General features: G+C 37.7%; 1 protein-coding gene across 1 annotated transcript in view; it reads right to left on the reverse strand.

Moving 5' to 3' along the window:
• LOC131139379 (protein diaphanous homolog 3-like) overlaps positions 1-17734 on the reverse strand; it is a 90577-nt gene that overhangs the window by 42156 nt on the left and 30687 nt on the right. The window contains exons 19-26 of the mRNA XM_078795569.1: positions 13213-13242; positions 11567-11662; positions 9871-9965; positions 9321-9422; positions 7909-8148; positions 5753-5882; positions 2918-3043; positions 2130-2293 (exon numbers count right to left, since the gene is read on the reverse strand). Of these exons, the coding sequence (XP_078651695.1) occupies positions 2130-2293; positions 2918-3043; positions 5753-5882; positions 7909-8148; positions 9321-9422; positions 9871-9965; positions 11567-11662; positions 13213-13242 (983 nt within the window). The remainder of the gene's footprint in view (positions 1-2129; positions 2294-2917; positions 3044-5752; positions 5883-7908; positions 8149-9320; positions 9423-9870; positions 9966-11566; positions 11663-13212; positions 13243-17734) is intronic.

Consider the following 17734-nt stretch of genomic DNA (forward strand, 5'->3'; position numbering starts at 1 on the left):
CCAATGTAAATAATGCATTTAGTCATCTAGTAGAGATGTAAATATATTTGTGATAGACCATTCTATTCAAATCTAGATATGGTACAATGAAAAACTGATACAGAACGATCAGTACGGTTTGAAAATATGATTCGATTCTACAGTTAGTGTTTGTTGTGTACACATTAATCTTACATTATAAAATAAAAATGCCAATTATTTGAATGTAGCATTCTTACAATTCATTACAATTCTTACATTCTTACAAAGAGCTTACAGTAAAGAGCACATCACATCCCCAAGCATGCTGTAAGGCACCGGCAAAAATAAAGTAAACAGAATAACATGTCAAATGTATATATTGTTTATACAGACCAAAAACACCCTACACCAGCATGGAAAATATGTTGGTCTATGGTGGTTTAGCTGGTGGACTATACTGGTGTATGCTATAATTTTCATGCTGGTTGATGCTGAGACCAGCAATGTCTCAATAATGATGCTGATCCACCAGAATGATCTTGCAGGTGAATCTGGTTCACCAGCAAGTTTTTTTAGATAGATAGATAGACTCCCTTTATTGTCATTGCACAAAAACACAGTAGTGAAATTGCCAATGAAATGTCATTGCCTGGCTCCCATATAATAACAGACACAAAAGAAGAACAACATAATGTAAAGTGCAGCGTAAACAGTAAATTGCCCAAATAATTTAAATAAATAATAATAATGTAAGTAAAGGGGACCGATTAGGCTTTTTCAGCTTTTCTGACCTATAAATGTTGTGAGAATGCTGTATTCTCATGTTAAGCCGTGAAAGAAGTTAAGGATGGCTCTGAATGCTGACTTTCAGAGATTTTTTTCTAACACCGGCTGTCTGTGACATCAAAGTGCTGACAGTGAGCACAAGCTCTAGGGTCCGCCCCCACCGAAACATCCACACCCAACAGCTTTGTCCGAGCTTTCACAGTTTTAGAGAGGAGCATTGGCCGAAGCTGGGCTATCCCCAAACTGTTGCTGAAATCTGGTTTCCAAAGTTACTGTACTTGGTACAAGCTGTAAGTAATAAGACTATAAGAAAACCTGTGGATGTATTACACTGCACAACACATAACATGCCTCAAATTCAGAACTATCACATCGCAGAGGTTCATACTGCCCACATGGGTTTTCCAGTAGCACAACAGAGTCATCAGATGTTTAATGTCTAATTGTGTAAACAAAATAAGGGTGTCATAAAAAATTATCTTACTTTAATAATGTAATTGGAATAGTTTGTTTCTTTTGGCTTTATGGCAGTATTGGTGACTGTGTCATACACAGGCATTACAGTGTGTTGAGGATTTGTAGCAATGTGTACAGAGGATGATATCCCATCGTTTTCTGAAATACTGGGCAAATTTGTCCAAAACAGATTTTATTGGGCCCTGCTGCTAGATATACTGTAGAGTATATAAAGAGTCCCCTTGAGAAGGGCTGGACTTTGTTCCACTCTTGTGTTGCCAACAGTGAAAGGTAGGGAGGGAATTCTTATTGCCACCCCAGCTCAGGTCCTGTATTTTGGAGTTAAACCCGGTGAACGAGATCACAGATTACCCGCCCTTTCTGGACTCCCTCGAGGTAGAACTGGAGAATGGTCCCTTGGGGACCTTGTTCTGCTGGTGAACAAGCTACAGTGTATGTCTCACTGTTGCAATGTAATCACAAAAAGCAACCCAAGACTTTAAAAAGAAGTCTTGACGAGCCTTCAATGGCCAAGTCAATCACTTGATCTCAGCCCACTAAAGCTTTCCACTTACTGAACCAAACACCTTGACATTTAAGATGATGGCATTAAAGGTTTGGTAAGGCACGTCCAGGGACGAAAGGCAAATTATTTTTATCCAAGTATGAAAAAATAGTTACTTTGAGAAACTTCTTAAATCAAAGCCTACACTTCACTTGGTATTTCAATGTCAATTGTATCCAAACTTGTGTATCTAGTTTTGGATCGAATCATCCATCACAAAGCGATTTTCATCCCTAAAATATTTGAATCATTTACAAATATTCTCCTTTCCCTAAGTTTTGAGTTTGCTGTCCTTCCTTAAAATAATATAGGACTTTGTTGTTGTTAATACAACAAACATAATAAATCATAGGGTACTCACGGTGAACATGGTACGGAAGTTACAGAGATCAGTGAAGAGCTCCTCCACAGATGTTTTCTTTGGATCAACAGCAAAATACTCCAACAGACTCAGGTAAAGTGTCTCCATGTTGCTATGCATGGTTACCAGCTTGTCATACTGCTCTCGTGCAACCTTGCTGAAGCTGTGAGGGTGTTTGTCAAGGTCAGCCAAAAATTCATCATACAGGGCGCGTATATTGACACAATTACATCTGCATTACTTCTTTAAAAATAATTAAATAAAATTTGCCAGGGCGGTTATTATTTGTATTAAAGATACCATATATTGTACGCATGTACAAAACTACCATGCAACAACCATGCATGGAACAAAAAAAATGAAAGTGGTAGACCCAAAGAAATAGCACTGGCCCTGAGCTAAAAGATCCGATTGGCCGTCCGTCAACATTTGGCCCAAATGAAGGTGGCTACTGGTGCCGAATGCAGTCCATTTACCATCAAACGGCATCTGCGAAAGAAGTGTCTTGATGGAGACCTAGTATTATGCTCATGTTCGGCCTTTTGTATTGAGTTGCTACACACGATAGCATTTTTAAAAAAAAAATTTGGGCCTGGCGATGTATCTACAGTGGTCTAACTAGGAATCTTTATTCATTTATTAATATTGAAACCTACTTTGTGGAAATTCACTTCCGAGAACCAATTAACCTCAATAAATAAAGAAACACTGTAGTCCAGTTTTAGCTAGTTCAACTCTTAACAACCTAGTGAGAATGTCATATGATGTAAGGTGTGTTTAAAAGGATATAGCCATTTTAGTGAAGAACATGTCACTGGGGTCATCAGGGGACGAAAAAGTCTCGAGGTCTCTCTCCAGTTGCAGCAGCTGCCTCTCCATCTGCCTGAGGCTCTTTTCCAGATTCTCTGCAGACACTAACACAACCAACATGCATTCAGGCGCACGCAACATTCATAAAAGTACAAAGAGGCACATTAGCACGCGAGAAAAGAGAATAGGGGGAAAAGAAGCAGAAAGAGGACAACTCAATTACTTGTACAATCAAATGCATTATTACTGTGTTGCTCTCAAATGATCAGATGGAATACAACACCCATACAGCTGAGAAAACATGACAAAACGCAACTCAATTGCAGTGTGTTTAATATACGGTAGATTCATGCTGACCAAGAAACAGCAGGGAAACAATGAAACACTGGGGGAAGAGGGGTGAGGAGAAAATTAATCAAATACCTTTTTTTCAATTATTCTGATTGTTAATGGCGCTGCATGGTGAAGAAGTGGTTAGCATATCTGCCTCAGTCAGGCGACCCAGGTTTGAATCTTCATTGGAACATCTCTATGTAGGGTTAGGGTTAGGGGTACGGCTTGCTAACATGCATGTTCGGCTATGTGTATTATGTTGTCTGGAAAATTAGTATTTATCCCCTTCAAATCATATAAACAGTGCATCATTTTTATGGCAGGTGTGCTGTATTTTTACTGAAAGAAAGTATAAAAAACAAAAAAGATAGTAATATTAATTTGCATTTGATTGAGGGAAATATCATAAGTGCTTGATCAACCAGCAAGCATTCTGAACCCAAAACCGGTTATGCATCTACAGTATGTTATGTGCCAACCTGATTATATTTGTATGTAAAATGAAAACACCTAAAAATAGCGTTAACTTTGTATCAATAAAAAAAATCTGAGATATTTAATCCAAAATGGACTCGGCTTAGACGCCTCATTTAAACCATGCAAACTTTGCTGTAGCTTGGTTAATATACAAGTCAGTGATGTAAATGGAACACAGTTGGTGTTTTGTTTTTTTTTTTAGTTTTTTTTGTGAGGGCATTAGTGTCAAAATAGGTTTTTCCCATTACGCTCATAATAACTTTCTTTAATTTGTTTTCCTGTGCTAGAATGCACAGAAAAGTGAAATAAATGTGTTCATGTTTCACATAAGGATCTTGAATGATGGGCAAAATTCCCCAAAAAGTGCAGTTTCCCTTTAAGCTGGGCATGCCTGCCACTTTAAGCAATACACTGAATATAACACACAGCTTAAATTATCCTGATTAGACCGCATGTGACAAAAAATATAAGCAGCTTATTTTTAAGCAGTATAAAATTTACCTTGATCCAAGTATGAGCGTTACAAGAAATCACAGTCTGAAGATCAGTGTAGCCAAGCTATCACTGAATACAGTGTGTGTGGATATATATATATATATATATATATATATATATATATACACACATATATATGGTGGCCCCTTGAGTGGTTAGCATGTAGGCCACACAGTCGGGCGATCGGAAAGACCTGGATTTGATTCTCCGCTTGGGCATCTCTGTGTTTGCATGTTCTCCCCCCGTGCGTATCATATTGTCAGATAGATCTAACGATTGAATAAGTAGTGGGACCTAAATGACTCAATGGTCGAGAGAGAGTTCTGACAGTCATAGGGCAATTTAAAGAATAATAATTGCTAAATTTGTACAGGTTGTACCTGCTTTGCAATAAATGAGACTGTGAAGCACACGTCGATGCATACTCTCTCAGCATAGAGAAGTGTGATTGTACTTGATAATGCATGAAATACTAGTAACATAACGCAACCTTTTTGCATGAAGACCATGGATATCAAATAATTGCATGTTGGAGTGTGGAATGTTCAGTCAATATGCTTACAACCTGAGCCTCATTTCTCACACAGCCTCTGGCAATACTGTAACACATCAAGAACTGGTCATTAGAAGAGAACGATCTCATATGGGGGCCCGCACGGTGTACTACTGGTTAGCAAGTTGTCCACACAGTGAGGAGATATGATAGAGATGTGTTCAAATCTCTGTGGGCAGTTTGCATGTTCTCACCGTGCGGGTTATGGGTTTAATCCGCGTACTCTCCCACATAAAAAAAAATGTGCATACTAGGTCGGCAACTCTGAATGAATGTGAGAATGATTGTCTATATGTGCGCTGCAACTGGCTGGCGACCAGTCCAGGATGTACCCTGCCTTTCGCCCAAAAGTCGCAGCATACTCCCGCAACCCAAATGAGGATAAGCAGATCACAAGATGGATGGATCTCATATAGGGGTGCACTGATTACAATTTTCTGGCCAAGCACTGGTCTTTAAAAAGCAGGACCTATGAAGAAAGGGCTAAGTTTGATTATTATTTTGTGCATTAAGAGTGTTTCATCTCGGATATTTCATTTACATTGGTGTTCCAATACCTGTCCGCGGTGCTGAAAACCTTTCAATGTGAGTGGTGATTTCCGGAAAATGAGGCTTTATCGTTGGTTGTATGTATTTTTCTTTACTTCGGTAACCACTTTATCATGATTGCTAAAATGTCCCCTTCAATTTGGATGCCAACATCAGACTGGACTTATGTAAAAGTTCATGTGGGATGATTACTTAACTATTTATCAGTGCTCATGTCAAAACTAATCAAAATGTAACCATGCCAATGTTTGGGAACCACTGTACTAAGCTGCTCATTGTCACATAATATGACTGACATCACATCACATGCAATTCCATTACTAATGGCCACTTATCACACTGCATAAGAACTAAATTCATTGACACGATTAATTTCAATCACATTTGATAATAATGTATATTTTACCTCTGCTTGCTCGGTCCACGTGTTTGAAATCTTCAACAAATTTGATCACATGTGCAAATTCCTCCTCACATATTTGTGCCAAGAAATGGAGTAATGTGGTCTTCTGATCACCTGATTTGGTGTCCTTCAGCTGTTGAAAGGACAGATCCAAAAAACATATAAAAATGAAATATAAACATAGCAAGTACACATGATGAACTATTAAATATGTAGAACAACTTGTTTGGACCCGTAAATAGGAAAAATGATTTATTTGCGTGTGTCTGTGTTTTTTGGAGTTTTTTTTAAGTAGTGACAATAGTGATGATAGTAATTGTGAATTGTAACATGAAGCACTCGATATAAACTGTATGCATGTTCAAAATAAATTAAGCTCTTCCCCTTCTGCGTCCTACCGATGCTTACACTAGCCACTTATATGTCATCATCTCATCAGTTGTATTTAGACTCACTAAGTAAAACTTAGAGTTGCTTGAAATTAATATGCTGAAAAAATTTGGACCTGGGTATTTCTGAATAACTACCTTTTCTTCAGGTGGCAATGACTGGAAAAACACAAGTGCATTATGCCTCGGATAAAGATAGAACTGTCATTTTTTTCTGCATGATGGTGATGATGACAGAGAGCGGAATATAATACTTTGGTAGGAGACTCATCCATCTCTCACAGCAAAACAGCCAAAGAAGCCATGCATCACTGCCAAAATCTTGACCTGTTAAACGTGTGTTATTCAGATAAAAACTCATGTATGTATTGTACATGTCTACTTTATATTTTTGGTGAACAGTAGTACAATCAACTGACTCAGTTTGTTTGTTTTGAAAATTTGTAATGCTGATGATCCAGACACCTTTTAAATCATCACAATCTGCTGTGTTAAGCAGGCCCTGACAACGATGATGTCAAAAGTCACATTGTATTGAATTCTTTCTTTGTGTATTGTATCATCCATTTTATTGCTGTAATGGTAATGCGATCTTTGATATGTATGTATGTATGTATGTATGTATGATTGTTGGTATCATTGACAACAAGCACTCTTGCTTCTTAAACAGTGACTGTTGAGGGAGTCAGCAGCCAGTTCTGATATTGCATCCGTGAAGTGGAGTCATGAAAGCACCAAAATAGTTCTTATTTTTAGTATCGTCTGCAGAGCTCTTGCATGCACGTCCTCTCCAGTCAACAAGTGTTAACCAGAAATATGGCTTCAAAATTGTTAGAACAGTAAAGTGCTGCCTGCATTTTGGAACCGGACTGAAAGAATGCAATTATTGTCATTTCAGGTGAAGAAGCCGGTACTTTTTAACCTCTTGACCCTGTGACTAACAGCAGTGCGGCTTATTTAAGGCTATGTTCTAATCTTGTGACATCTCTATTACTTCAGCACTTCTATTAATCATTTAAATACTGTGCCGCTTGACAGTCAGTGAGGAAACAGTAGCTATGTCTTTGACAGGACCCAATCACAAGCTATACATGAACTCACATCAACCCATTGGAAATTGCAAGAGGTCATTACTCAATATAACGGTGTGACTCTCGTTTGTTCAATCGTGAGTTTTTTCATAGCTTGTGATTGGCTTCTTTTAAACAAAAAGGTACCTGGTCCTCACAGACTTGTGCTCGCCTTAGCATGTCTTTATAATAGTGGGTAGAAATGACGGATTGTATCCACTTAATTTTTTTAGAGCGACAAACTTGAAATGATTGAAATATTAAGTCCATGCAAGTTAACCTTGCTCTTGACACAACAGAACAAGATAATTCAGTATTGATGAAAAGCCTTATTTTTTTGCATTGAGACAGTGTATTTGTGAAATGCACCTTGAACATGCTCACAAAATGGTCTAGCATTACCAGTAACAACTTTCAGATTGTTTATATTTCATCTTCTTTATCCCTTGAATAAGTTTTCATTTGTAGCTGAACAATTGCTTGTATGATGGTGTTTTGTTTTGTTTAGTTTTTTTTGTGGGGAGTGGGTGAAGTGACAAAGTGAAGTGAAGATTGACGATGGCAGCGCTCTGCAATTATTTCATATCGCATGATAAAAAAAAATTTTTAGATCCCAAAATAAAAACATGAGTAATTAAATTATGTTCTTTTGGGTGACTGAATGAAGCCATGAACTTTTCAAAGTAAGGTCAAATCTCACCTTGCAGAGAGAGCTGAGGTCAAAGCCGAAAGACTGGGCATTTCGGGAACCCGCATTCAGGTAATTTCCCAGCAGCAACACAAGTTCCAGCAAGCGGCCAAAGGAGTGACTTGTCCTGACTTCATCACAAGCAGCATTAACAGCCAAGATATCTGGACGCAAGTTGTTCACTTGCTCATCAAACTGCAGCCGGAAGAGAATATGGCTGAGACGTGGACGAAGTCGCTTTACACTACTCATCTAGGAGATAACACACAAATAACAGATGGAAATAGTCAAAACAAAGAAAATTGGGATGACGTTAGGTTAAATAAATCATATAAAACCCCTTAAATTACCATCAAACAGAAACCGTTGCTACCATCATGATGGAAAATGTTGCTAGGCGGGAGTAATAGATGCTGGCATTGATTTGATTTGGGAGTTAATTGTGAAGTTAGTGTCAGTATAGGGCAGGAGGATGGAACATACAATAAGCTGCCTTGGATTACCACTCTGACACAATTATGACAAATTGGAAAATATTGCGCTGGGCCCAAGGCTTGGACACAACAATGATTGTCTATGCATATGAAGTTGTAGGAAGGGATGCAGCTTCCATTTGTGTTGACGAAACAGCTGGCTGCGCCGTTTGGTGCTTGCCATCAGGGGTTTAATTATAGCCATTGCAAAATTATCAAATGACAATTCCAGTCAGCAAACAAGTGTACATGTGTGTTTTTCTGTGTGGAATATAACTTGTCCTTTATGCTTCAGAGGAAGAAAAGAGTTGAAGGAGTATGAAACCTCATATTGTAAACTTTGAATTCTAATACTATGGACCATAAAGCACAGTGATAACAGATTTGGGAGTAAATGTTTTGGCATCTTGTAAAATGTGTCTGTGCGGAGTGTCAACAACAATCTAAATCCACGATGAAATACTAATCCAAAATGCTGCCAGTCATATGGGCCGTGACTACATGAGTGGGGGTTGTGCGCATTAGTAAACAAATATTCCAGAGTTGAACGCAAGTGTTTTCCTCATGTCCCACGAGAGATGCACTTCAATGACTACTTATTGAATACATAACAGTAAGATACAAGTTTTTAATGTTGTGCAGGGATTTTAAAGGGTATGACTCTAAATAGGCCAACTATGACTATGAATATAATGTATTTTTCCTTCTTTGTATTTTAATCAGGATGCAATCAGCATCCTGCACAACCAGAACATACAAAATCATATCATCAAATGATATAAATAAAAGTACTAAATAAACTCAAATCCAAAATGTCCCTGAACTGAAGTGAACTGTTCACACACACACACACACACATATAGTATATATATTTGTATACTTTGGGGAAAAATGAAGTTATAAAGTTCAACAGTTGTCTTTTTGTGTCTTTGTGCATACACACACACTTACCACAACACCAAACTGCTCAGGCTCTGACAAATTTGCATAATCACTGTTGTACTTAGCCAAAGCATTCAGTTGCTCCTGCTCAGGTAAGTGCTTCACAAGGTTCTACAATGAAAAGGGGAAAACAAGACTAGTGAACATGAAGTAAAGAGATACATCATAATTTAAGATTCTTTCTGTATTTGTATTGGCTTTTTCGCTCAAACAATGTTGCTGCCACAATCACCCAGACAATACAAAACACCAGATGAAAACGGCACCTGGCTGAAACTGGGGTTACAAGCAATTTCTTGGGCTGGCCAAAGCTGAAAGGCATCTGTTTATTGGCTTTATCGGCTAATAAAACAAGCACCACCGCTAGTTCCCAGAACACACACACACACACACACACACACAAAATAAGCCATGGTTAAAATGGACAAATCTCTAACTTTTTAAATCTCTTAAAGACTTTAAGAGATGTCAGGTGTGTCTCACAATTCATCCAAAGTATAGTTACCATCTCATTGGAAGCAAATTCAATTCAATGTTAAACATAAAATATTTGTCCCACCTGAATCATTGGTTCAGTGAGATGCTCGTCATCAACCTCCAATATCATCTGACGAATTTCTTTGTAAGGCATTCGGAAAGAACCCAGGAAAATGGCTGCAGACATAAAAATGCAAATCAAAACATCTGTACACACTATGAAAAGCATTGTATTTAGCCATAAAGGAATTGACATTGGACACATTTTTGCAGTTAATTTAAAATTATATTCCCTGCCTGTCAGCTGGGATAGGCTCCAGCATACCTTTGACCCTAATGAGGACATAGAAAATGGATTAAAGGATGGATTTAAAATTCTATTTTTTGTTGTTGGAGTAGAGAGCATAATGCTCATAGATAAATCTCAAAGATCTTGCACGTATTGATCAAATGGAATCCACAGTTCAATCAATTTACGTCTAAAAGCCTTATTTTGCAACTCTGAAATCAGGAAAAATTCTGATTTAATATTAGCATTAGCCAACATGGTAGGAGGGCTGTAATGATATAACTTGCTTAACTGGCCATGACATGTGTGCATGTAATTGAGAAAACGTAAAGCAAAAAACAAAAAGATGTACATTTATTCTGCAGTTTCTTTATTTTTGTTAATTTCCCAAACAAGACAGATGATGGTGTCCTATTTTTTTCCAAACGGGGACGGGGCCCAAAGCAACACCCACTGCTCATTGAAAAGAGGGGTATTATTACTTTATAATAATTTATCTCACAACAGGGAAAATAGTAACATAATAACAATATCATCATCATAACACTAACACGGACGGCAATCCCCAATGTCACTTCCTGTCCACTGACCCAGAAGATATTTTTTGAAACACACACAAGCTTGTGTCTTATGATTATACCTGATCATGATTATACCTGATTACATCTACGATAATGAGCAATATGAGTTTAAATGTGACAATAGTGCTGTTATTTCTTATCTAGAGGGTTCTAATAATGGTAAGAAAGTCAAACAGGTTTTCTATACTCAAATTACAAAATTATCATCATACTGATTTTTACTTTGCGGAAATAAGTAATGATGCATACCACCATTGATTGTACGAAGCTTTAATGCCAAGCTACATTCACATAATGTGTTTATGAGGGTGAAAAGGTAAATGAAAAGTGAAAAGGTACATTTCTATGACATGAGTCACATATTTCTGGCCTGATTACACTCGTTTTCTTTTATATGACAAAGGTCAGAACGCCACTTGGAAAAAAGCCAAAAAAGACAGTGACATCTTGGGAGGGATATTTTAACACAGCACAAAAATTGTCCACTTCAAAAACAATTCCGTATACTGACAGACTAGCATCTTTTCTTATTATCGTTATTGTAGGTGTGTTCTCGCAAGGGAACACTTTTAGAGTAAAACACACAAGCATGAATCTTAAATGGTGTATTTACTCTGTCTACTATGTTGGGTAACATGTGTATAAAAGTAACTATAGAGGTGTTAGTTTATGTCTAGAGAGCTCTAATAATGTCAAAAACTGGATGGGAAAAGTTTTCTATTAATATATTACATTTATAAAGAAGACAATCAACTTGATGAAAATTAAATTACCACAGTCAAGTCTGGAACCAATTAACAGAGATACAGTATAGGAGGGATTACTAGATACTGTATAACGTAGTGTGTAAAAATAAAGCAAGTGTTTGTAAGAGGGAAGTTGCGGATGGCAGTGTATTCGATACTTACATAGATTCTGAGCTATCTTTGGATCAAGCACCTTCAGCTCTTTGATTCTCTTCTTTATCGATTTCTTGTCATCTTGATCTTCCTCTTCTCTTTTGGCTAATGGAAAAAGTCAATTATTAGCAATGCAAAAAGTGGGAAGAACTGTACAGCTGAATGGTTATTTTACCACAGACATGCATAATCAAAGACAATTATTATACTTTTCATAGTGTACAGTAGGGTTGGGCGATATTTATGTACTTGTATACCAATATGAATTGATAAGAAAATTACTTATACTGGTATAAATGTAAACGTAAATAGCCGAGTTGATGACTTCATGCTGTGACTGATATACAAGATTAATGAAATGCTGTCATAGTGAGGAGAAGGAATGTTTGTGTGTATTCTTAAGTATTATTAAGTATTTACTCGGCAGATTGCTCAATCATGGCACAAAATCAATAGGACACTCAAAAAATCCCCTCCTGACCAAAACAGGCTGAATTGGCGGTAAAGTTCTGTGAATGGAAGCGAGCAGGGCTAGCTTGTGTGGTTGTGTGTGCTCGACTTGGGCTTGATGAGTATATTTTCACCACGTTGTGTTTTACGGCTTTAATGTAAAGAAGGTTTTACAGTGCCCGGTGACAATGTGGACAGTTTTGGTGAAAAAATACGAGAAACACCTTTATTTTCAACGTAGCTCTTCTTAGCCCGATATACACAATCTCCACAAACACGGAACACACTTCTAAACAAAACAAAAGTGCCATGCAAAATATCTTCCATATGCAGTTGGAATTGCATGGGTGGCTACGTCTTCCTTAAACACAAGCCCAGGCATTAGTTTGTAATTTGGATTGTGTAGCAATGTTGTGTGCAAATACCAATAAACACATGTGCTTTACAATTTGACAATTTTACAATGTGTATTTCATTATATGGCTCAGGTTTGTAGGTTTTTATGCATGTTTAAATTTGATATAGTTTTATAATGTCATATCTTGATACATCCTAAAATATTGTGATGTATGCTAAGGTGCTCAGGTTTATATCGCCCAATCCTTGTGTACAGTATATTATATATTTTGTTTGTTTGCACTGCAATTACGCTGTGATGTGATTAAAAAAAAAGACTAAACATTCGTTTGTAACATGCAGAAAACAGTAAATGGGGAGGAATATTTACTTTCTATTTTGATAGTTGCATATTTGCATAAAATAAGTGTGACAAGAATTACTGTTGTGGTGTCAGTGGCCATTTTGACTGCGACAGCGTGACTGCCAGAGGAGCCTTACAGGATTTGCAATATTTCAGGTGTGTAATCTCGCACACACAAAATATGCCAAGGTTTTACATGATCCACCGGGCAACCTTGTATGTCCTCCTCTATCCAAACAAAACCCCTGACATGAATACCAACAGGTTTACGGATGAACCTTTAGAGTACCAGTTCTTTAGACACAGTTTGCACACACTAATCTGCTGAGAGGAAGGAGAAGGAATAACATATTTTGTTCAACTTGGTACTCCTTCAGAGATCCTCTCACATGATTTGTCGTGACCATAAAGCTCTGCTGGCATAACTACAACACACACTGCTACAATACACAGCATATACAGAAATACAGGTACACTGACACAGTCACACATGGAGTGGACTTACGTGGCTCCTCAGCGGTACTCTCTTCACACTCTTTTAAATGTGTAAGGGAGGTAGATAAACAGAGAGGAAGAAATAAAAGAAACATTGTTTGGGTCTGTTGGTCTTTATATTACAGTGTGATAATATACAACACAATTACTGACACTAAAATGATAAACAGTGGACAATTATATTAAATAAAGGGAAAGGGCAACATAAAACAAAATAAGTTACTGTCAAAAACATTGCAATTCATAAAATGTACATTATTTGCTTACAAAAAGTTGTTTATGGCAACCCATACCACACAAATGTTACAAAAATTTTTTTTAATGTTTTTTTTTTTTTACCCTTAACCACAGCCTTCAGACGCTTTAGCTGCAAGGTGGATTTTGAACTCCAACTTGGCTTTTTACAATAATTTTGTCACATATTCTTTCTTAACACATGAAACAGTGGACACAGCTCTACCTGATGAACACTAATGAGGTGCTAAGATATTCAGCTTGACTCTATTTTGGTTTGTATCTAAACCTACTTGGTAAACTTGTTCTGTTACATGCGCGATTGAGTGGTACACAGCGCTCAGACACTCTAAATACATATAACCAGGATTGACTAGCCACAACATTAGGTACACTTGCACAGGAGCACAAGAGTGCGTATAGCTGACATGAGCGTGCTAAAAACACCCCTCTCAATATGTTTCAGTATGCATCTTCCAATCTTAAACTTGTTTCATACCTACTGCATTTTTTTTTTTTAAGACAGTGGGCACGGTCGTGCATCAGTCAGTGACAGTGTTTTTATTTATTTTTCCTCTGTTTTGGGTGGTGGCTAGTGATATAAAGTCAGGTGGAAAACTGCTTATAATACTGAAATCGGTATTGTCATGATTATTGCGATATTTACAGTACATGAATCACACATATATATGAAATAATTAAAGACTAAAGTCTCAAGGATCTCCTACACACATAGCAGAATAATATACAATACATATAGCAACTTCTGATCAATCCAAATCAGACTTAAAATAATGTACAGCTTTAAGCCCCGCCTATACCAGGTTAAACCACACCCACTCCCGGTACAGATACGAATACTGATCATTTAGATGGGTGAAAAGATACAGGTAGTGGTGTATCAGTACAGTGGTTGGCAGCAAAAAAACACCAGTAGGTAAACAGATTACATGAATTAAGCGCAAGCATATTGAACTGCCCGCAATGAGTTAAGTCATGTAAACAATATTGCCAGACAGCCCTGATATGCAGATATGTAAAATGTAGTGGGCTTTTTCATGTTAAAGTTGGCTAGGTTTTGTATTAATTTCACACAAATACGGAAACAACTCAAAAAGGACTACATAGTTTTCAGTGTTTCAATAAATTTACATTTCAAAGTCAGCGTATATACTCGTATGCACTCTGCACTTTCTTAGTTGAATTCGGTTATTAGAACCAATATATCCGTTTTCAAAATTGTCTTGTTGTTTTACAAGTCTTCATTCAGATGTGAAAAATATTGCAAAGTAAAACATTTTTATGTCAAATGTAAGAATGACCCACATAAAATTGTTACGATACGATACATAAATACCGTACATTGATGGTAACGTGTTACAGTGTCTTGCTGAATTTTGATGATTTAAATATTACCAGAACATCTTTCCAAGGCACACTGACTTCCGAGACAAAAAGATTGGAACTAACGCTCTTTCGGTTAACAAGGTAAGACACCTCCTCCCCCCTTCCAAAGAATAAGGTTGCTGTGACATACACAAAACAGTTACTCAGTAAGTAAGTTACAATGTATGCTCTAATTGGGATGCCGACATATGCTCCTTGTTGAGCTGGCGAGTACAAAATAATGTAAAACATTTTTTTTTAATCAAGGCCTGCTGCACTTTAAAAGGTACATGACAATGCTTTGACAAGTGGCAAAACTGCATATACACACGCAACACCAACAGGTGAATTGTGATGTCAAAGCACTACAGGGAATGGTGGATAAAATAAACTGCTGTGAAAGAGCATGACTGATGCTGTGCATGACAGGCAGGCCTCTGAGACAGGCAAGTAACACCTCAAATATCCACACCAACCTTCACAAAAACCACACACACACACACACACACACACACACACACACACACACACACACACACACAGCATGTGCATGAGCACACACAAAACACACAACTCTCCCATCCAGCCCACAATAAATACTCAATCACTTCTTCTTGTGTAACCTCATCAAAGTGAATTCTAACCAGACAAAAGGGTTTTACAAGCCATGTTAAATTATAACAACAATATGAAGCACTTTGCATTATTATCAGGCCGGTATGAAGTTGGAACCATGTTTGAACCGTTTACGTTCCTGACAAGAATAACTGCAAAGAAGCTCACAAGGTGAACATAAAATTCATGTCTGTAGTGTACATACTATAAGTAAACCTGTGCCCACAATTAATTGCTCGTGAAAATAGTAACTGAATGAGGGTTCAGTGATGCATTATGAAACATGCACGTGTGAGCTGATTTGGTCAAGCATTTTATTCTCCACAGTGCAGACTGAAATCCTGCTGTCCTGACAACAAATCGGCACAAGAACTGCTTAGTTCCATCCCTGACGACAGGTGCTGGTCTGGCAGCATCCTGGAAGCTGGAGTAGAAGTCGGCAAGGTCGACCCATATCCATCGCTACATCCACTGACCCAGGAGTCGACATTGAAGGAGGTGACTACCACGTCGGCAGTGGACCCTGCTGAACTTGCCTGCAAACTCGGTTTGGCCATTTCAAAGCATCGCTAAAGTAGTGGGGCCTTGCAGACCAAGCTGCAGATGAATATGGGAAGTCTGAACGGACGGCAGACCACATTATCATCACCCCCTGCCTCTTCTACACCCTCATGTGGCTCATATTTGAAGACCTCAACGTGATGCATATAGTGGGAACCTTGATTATCGTACACCACAGTTGTCGTATGCTTTGGTTTTGAGCAAAATTGCCTTGGTTCTCCTACAGTCTCGGTTTTCATACAATATAGTGCGGAAACCTCTTTGGTATGTAATTTGTAGTATTGTGCTGATTTCAGTATATAGTTAAAGTGATGGCCATATATAATAATAATTATTATTAATTAAATTCGGGACATGTTTTATATACGTAGATATATATTTTCTTTTTAAAGAAAAACTGGACTTGTGAATAAAGCAGAGAAGGGTCTAGATTCTGTTCCACTGATGCACACCGAAAGCTGTTTGCCAACTGCCAATAAACAATAGAAGAAGAAAAACATGGCGAAGAAGAACGCACCCTGACAACTTTCTGTTTGAGTGGGTACAAGATACCTCAATTTGATTATATGTTCATTCGGACTCTTCTTTCGGAATGAGGTGTATATAAAAGTTGTTTTTTTTTCCTGTTTGAGCAAATAAACCAAATGCAATTGGAATATTTAGGTCTATGTATACGTGGCTACTGTCCATGCATGACTGCTAAATAAGCAACAAAATAAGCTGAAGAACACCATTGAATTCAACAAAGAAGTCATCGCAAAGTACAAAGATGGATGTCAGGATGCACATACAGGAAAATCACATATTGTTAATTATAATTGGTTGACATTGTTTTTGGCATGTTAAAATTATTTTTTGTTAATATTTATTCATTTCCTTAAGGAAAAAATGCCTTGGTTTTCGTACATTTCCGTTTCCCCTTCACCTTCTGGAACGGGTTAATGACAATAACCTCACTAATAAGAAAATGACTGTCTGCCTGTTGAATTTCCTTGTTGTATCTAATAAATTGAGTGTGTATCATTTGTAAGCACGCACACACACAAACACATCATTGCCCAAAGCAAAATCCATCAAACATCTGATGCACAGGAGGGGATGTCTGCAACAAGTGAACAAATCCTGTATTCCGACACATCTGTCAAACAGTCAAACCAGTTCCTCTGTTTAACTGTTCAACTCACTATTAATCAAAGTCATGGCCTTTGGTCACTCTGACAGTAAGGACAGGACTATACTCAGCCTTGTCTGTGGTAACGTAGAATATACTCCACCACCTTGACAAATACTGACAGGAGAGCAAATGAGTGAGTAGTAGACAAAGGGTGTGATCAGAGTAATGAAGTGAGGAACTATGCTGCAAGAGAGCTAATCAAATAGAACTATGCAAGGCCACCCTCTTCAAGTGATTCACACCAGATGACCCGGGGCTATAATTACTGTGAGACTTTCATTCGGATAGCAGCAAATTAACAGACTCATTAAGCTTCTCTCTCCTTTCTTTTCACTCCTGCTCTCTACCTGGATCGCCTCCAAATCTAAACTACTACAAACACATTTGCATCAACATTAACATCGCTCCAAAACATCATACCAAAACATAACTGCATACACACAAATTGCCAAAGTGTAAGGCTTTTCAAAGGTTTAAAGATTCTCTTTAAAGTCCTATTTGCTTATTCTCTGTGGAATACTGACCTCTAAAGGTGATTAGTATACTATACAATGTGTGCTAC

Source organism: Doryrhamphus excisus, linkage group LG13, assembly GCF_037039965.1.
Source record: "Doryrhamphus excisus strain RoL-2023G ecotype Guam linkage group LG13, RoL_Dexc_Guam_v1.1, whole genome shotgun sequence".
NCBI lineage: Eukaryota > Metazoa > Chordata > Actinopteri > Syngnathiformes > Syngnathidae > Doryrhamphus > Doryrhamphus excisus.